Consider the following 4,484-nt stretch of genomic DNA (forward strand, 5'->3'; position numbering starts at 1 on the left):
GAACTTTAGAAAGTCTTGTTTCTAGTTTCTAGTTTCAGTTTCTCAACACGTTTCTCGTTTCTGTTTCCCTTTCAGACAACCTTGTTCACAACTCACAAGACATGCGCATATAAGCATGAAACATAACATAGAATAAGCACAAAAATTCATTCTAACATGTAGTGAATAGCCACATCCAACCGTGCATTGCCTCCAAAACAAACAGAACGAATACTAATATCTTTTTGAAAAAACGACTACTAATATCTAGATAAAAGCTTCAAGCTCAAAACAGTCAGACGCTTGTACAAACAAAGCATACATATTATTTGAGCAGCCTACCTGTCTCAGAAGGCTAAAAATGAATTGGTAAAAGGAAGTCACAGGTTTTAGTGACAGTCAGTTGAACATCTCAACACATTTTCAGAGCATACAAAAGAAGACAGAAACTCAAAAACAAAGCTGCAGTCAGAAGTCTCTGAACAACCTCTCACCTCCTTGCGGTTGCAAAGACATATAAACAAGACAGAGGGGGGGCCAGTTCTAGTAGTATATATGCATACAAATACGCATGTGTATGCATTCGTATATACATATATATGTTCATAGATACATACATATATGCATATGTATATGCATGTACAAAATAAGCTTCGTGGTACTTAGCTTCTCCTCCGGTTTTAGGAGAGAAAAAAAAATTAAACCCTTTTTTCTGCAATGAGCTCATCGAGGCGACGATCCATGATCCGGGAAACATCATCCAAGAATGCTGTCTCGCTCATGCACGGGAGCAAGCCTTCTTGTGATTCATGCATGATCTCCTCAATGACCGACTCCCTGTTCAGTGTTTCCCGGCACATGATGCTCCCGATTGCAAATGGGGACATGCCTCGCTGCACGCCTTTCTTGAGAAGCATGGTAGAGATTCGAAGGGTGCGGGAGCAGTCGAGTGACAATTCCCAGCCATGAAATTTCAGAAGCGCTATGTCTAGCTCGGCATCCATCGACATAATGTATTCAACAGTTTCAGCACTGAATGGTTCCCGAGCTTGCGGCCAGTAAAGCCAGTCAAATGTGCAATCTTCAAACTGCAGCAGCAAACATGAATTGAATGAATAACCACATTTAGTATGGGCAGTAAGGATTGTCACATATATTTGTCAATTCAATTTTCTAATTACAGGGATAATTATAATCAGTTCTATGCAAAAGAAATCCCACGATAACATTCAAAAGAAATGATGGTAAAAATAAGAGTTCTGCAGTTTCACAGATCAAAATCTTGAGCTATGAATTCAATACATGTTCTATTTGTTTTCCATCCAGCAATAGCATTCAAAAGAAAAGATGGCAAAAACAAGAATTATGCAGTTTCACAGATCAAAATCTGGACTTGTGAATTCAATAGCACTCTATTTAGAACATCAAATAGAAAAGAAAAAAATGCAGTAAACTCATATCCCATATAATCTCAACAATGAGAGCAAAATAAGGCGTAAACACTCACATTTTCGGGCAGGCAGTATCCATGGTCTATAGGAATCAGAACGGTTCTCCCCTCATCCCCTTCCTTGCTGATCAAAATGTTTCCAGCATGTCTGTCTGCATTCGCCAGCCTCATATCCAATACAGAGATCTTATGAACCTCTTGAACTGGAAAAGCTCCAGGGCCCATGTCTTCGCAGCTCCCATAGTTCTTCACAAACATCTGCAGAGACCCAACCTTGACGTTCTTCGCAGACCCATCGTACCCGCCGGGATGGTTAAACCCGCCGTGCAAGCACCTGACCATCAACGTCGGAGGGACACCAGAAAAGCCTACTGCATTGTCAAAAAACTGCCGCCTCCCACCCTTGGGATGATCCAGAATGTAGGCTGAAACTTCCCTGTAAGCACCTTCACCAACTCTGGTCCCTCTCTTCAACCCCTCTCCATCCAAAGATATTGGCAGCCCCCTCGGATTGTTCACAGCCTTAGGCTCCTCATCAATGGGCTTGAACACCGCTGCATACCTGCTCCCGGAGGAATCACTCATGAAATAAGCACCGCCTGTGCCCTCAGAGGACCTAATCGGCGAGTAACCAATCGCCATTCCCGCAACAGCGGAATCAATCAGATCCTTTAGCACGCTGCCTAATCCTACCGCAGGGCTCATGATCACAGGTTCCAACCAGTAATCTCTCTCAAGGGATTTCCTGGTTGTGGCCTGAAACTCTGACTTGTAGCTCCAATCCTGCTCATCCCTCTCTTCATCGAACGGTTTCTCGCTCAAAATCGATGCAATGATCGACAATTCATAGTCTTTCTCCACCGGTTTCCCACTGATCTTGACGTTCTTCCGAACAATCAAGTGAATCACAGCCTCCCCATCTTGACAGATATCATTGACAAGGCTAAGATCATCCAGCTTCTCCCCATTACAGACGAGCAACTGATCTTTAAGATCCACATAACCCTTCCCCTTCCCGGAGATCTGCTGCTTGAGGTACCCTATGTTTCTGTACCGTTCGACCTGGAATTCGAGCTCCTTTCCGCAGGCGGTCTTGACCGTGATTGCCTGAAGATCGGACAAGCGAATGATCAGATGAAGAACATTACCGTCCGACACGCCGTAATCCTTGATCAAGCAATCGTTCCTCGCGAGCTCTCTTCCTCGATGAACCAACATCTGCTTGTTCTTCAGAAACCCCTTGAACGTCTGGATCTTCAGCTTCACCGAGGCGATTGAATCCGACTCCAACACGCGCATCGGAATTACAGAACCCGCAATGGAAAGGTAGATGAGGATCGATTCGTCCGGCCGCGGTAGGCTCCTCCCGCGGGTGAAACCCATTAGATCCTCGCCGACGGGGCTCAGAACGGCAGCAGCAGTCGACATCCTCACGATACAGAAAACAATCAAACCCCCTAAATTGTATTTACATAACCCAAACGAGGCAGCTGCCCCGACGACCAAACCCCTACGACTCCATTGAATCCAAAGTATCAAGAACCGACTCCTCCTTCAAAAGAAGGGTCAGAAAGATCCAATTTTTTCCTACAAAACCTTACAAACGCCCTCGAAATGGGAACACTATTTGCAAATCAAGGATTAAAGAGACTCCTTTTCCCTTCAATTGAAAGGAAAAGAAGCGATCTTTACCCTCGATGGATGAACCAAACCAGAAACCACAAACCATCAAAGGATTGACCCAAAGATCCTTCTAAAAGAAAGGGATACAGAAGAAATCTTGCCCTAGAACGATGATGGGACAGAACCCTAATCCAAAGACTAGGGAAATGCCCCAAAATGCAATGCGTCTCGTATGACAAGAGGCGGAAAAAAATCACTACCCACAAAGAAACTCCGAATTAGACGCCCGGCTCTTGATCAAATCAAGCAAACCCAAGGGAGAAACGCTAGAAACCCCGAAATTAAGGCGTTTTTGAGACGCAGAAGAAGGGAAAAGACGCGCAGAGGGGAAGAAATGAAGAAGATGGATTGGATTCTCAGCAGGCAAGAATCGAAGGGGTAAGGGATGAGAGGGCGGAACCCATAAAGGAGAGGACAGAGCCCCCCTGGGAAAGAGAGGGAGGGAGATATAGAAAGAAGGGGAGGGATTGTCCGCCGAGGAATTTCCAGGAACTTCTTGGATTACCCTCAAAGCGTACTTTCCCGAGTTTCTCTGTGGAACGAACGCTGCGGTCCCGGAAGGACGGTAATTTATACACACCCATATATGACTAATGACCGTTAGACTTAACGGGAGAAAATCGCTTGTGGGGCCAGATTACAGAATTGACCTTGCTGGCTTCTTTATGATTACTGGCGTACTATCTAATTAATATATCAGTCTAATTCGGGGATGAAACAAACCGAAGTCTAATTTGGGGATGAAACAAATCGGAGCTTTTGATAATCAGATCCAATCGGACCACCTCTTTGGTGCTTTATATGTCTAACTGATGGAGTGTGCTTACGTGTCATGCACAGAAAAAGGGATGCATAATCATATTTATGATGTTATTTTGATACCCAAATAGGTTGCTCAGTTAAAAAAATAGGATTAGTTTAGGTTCATGATCAAATAACAATCGAATGGCATATTCAATCAGTTTAGTAATGGCTTTTTTCATCTGTGTTCGGATCCAACTCCAGATCCAATTAAGCTAGATCATTTATGTCAAATTCATTACAGCCCTGACTCCTGCCGTTTCCATCCCATGCCTCAATTCTTATCATAATATCACAATAGTATGTTTTTCCCATGAATGTGACTATCCTAGGGGCAATTTGGGCATCTATGATATGATGGTCATTCTTAACATATATTTCAGTAATTTACAAAAATGATTAGGGTATTATCGTCATTTAAGGATAAACTAAATGCACTGTCCGTGGAAAGTCCGTCATTCTTGACGTCAGAATCGACCTGTCTCCTTTATCCGGAAAAACCACTTCTAGACGTTTGAATTTTCAAAATTCCATATATTTGAAAATTTAAAATCTAGATCTAAAACGTGGC

The 4,484-nt window shown here is 43.4% G+C and overlaps 1 protein-coding gene across 1 annotated transcript; it reads right to left on the reverse strand.

The window, feature by feature from the left end:
* Window positions 1–221: 221 nt before the first annotated feature.
* On the reverse strand, window positions 222–3,653 carry LOC149814725 (phosphatidylinositol 4-kinase gamma 4-like). The gene is made up of 2 exons (XM_089989180.1): window positions 1,487–3,653; window positions 222–1,067 (listed from the first exon to the last, which is right to left on the reverse strand). Exons 1-2 carry the CDS (start codon window positions 2,855–2,857, stop codon window positions 678–680), a joined length of 1,761 nt encoding a protein of 586 aa, XP_089845306.1. The 5' UTR covers window positions 2,858–3,653; the 3' UTR covers window positions 222–677.
* Window positions 3,654–4,484: the final 831 nt, after the last annotated feature.

Source organism: Nuphar pumila, chromosome 15 (assembly GCF_984573655.1).
Source record: "Nuphar pumila chromosome 15, dmNupPumi1.hap1.1, whole genome shotgun sequence".
In the NCBI taxonomy this organism is placed as follows: domain Eukaryota; kingdom Viridiplantae; phylum Streptophyta; class Magnoliopsida; order Nymphaeales; family Nymphaeaceae; genus Nuphar; species Nuphar pumila.

Excerpts from the sequence above, each read along its gene's own strand:
- LOC149814725 (XM_089989180.1), bottom strand. The coding sequence starts at position 2,857 with ATGTCGACTGCTGCTGCCGTTCTGAGCCCCGTCGGCGAGGATCTAATG. Across the intron at positions 1,068-1,486 it reads GATACTGCCTGCCCGAAAAT|TTTGAAGATTGCACATTTGA; the intron begins GTGAGTGTTTAC and ends TTGCTGCTGCAG.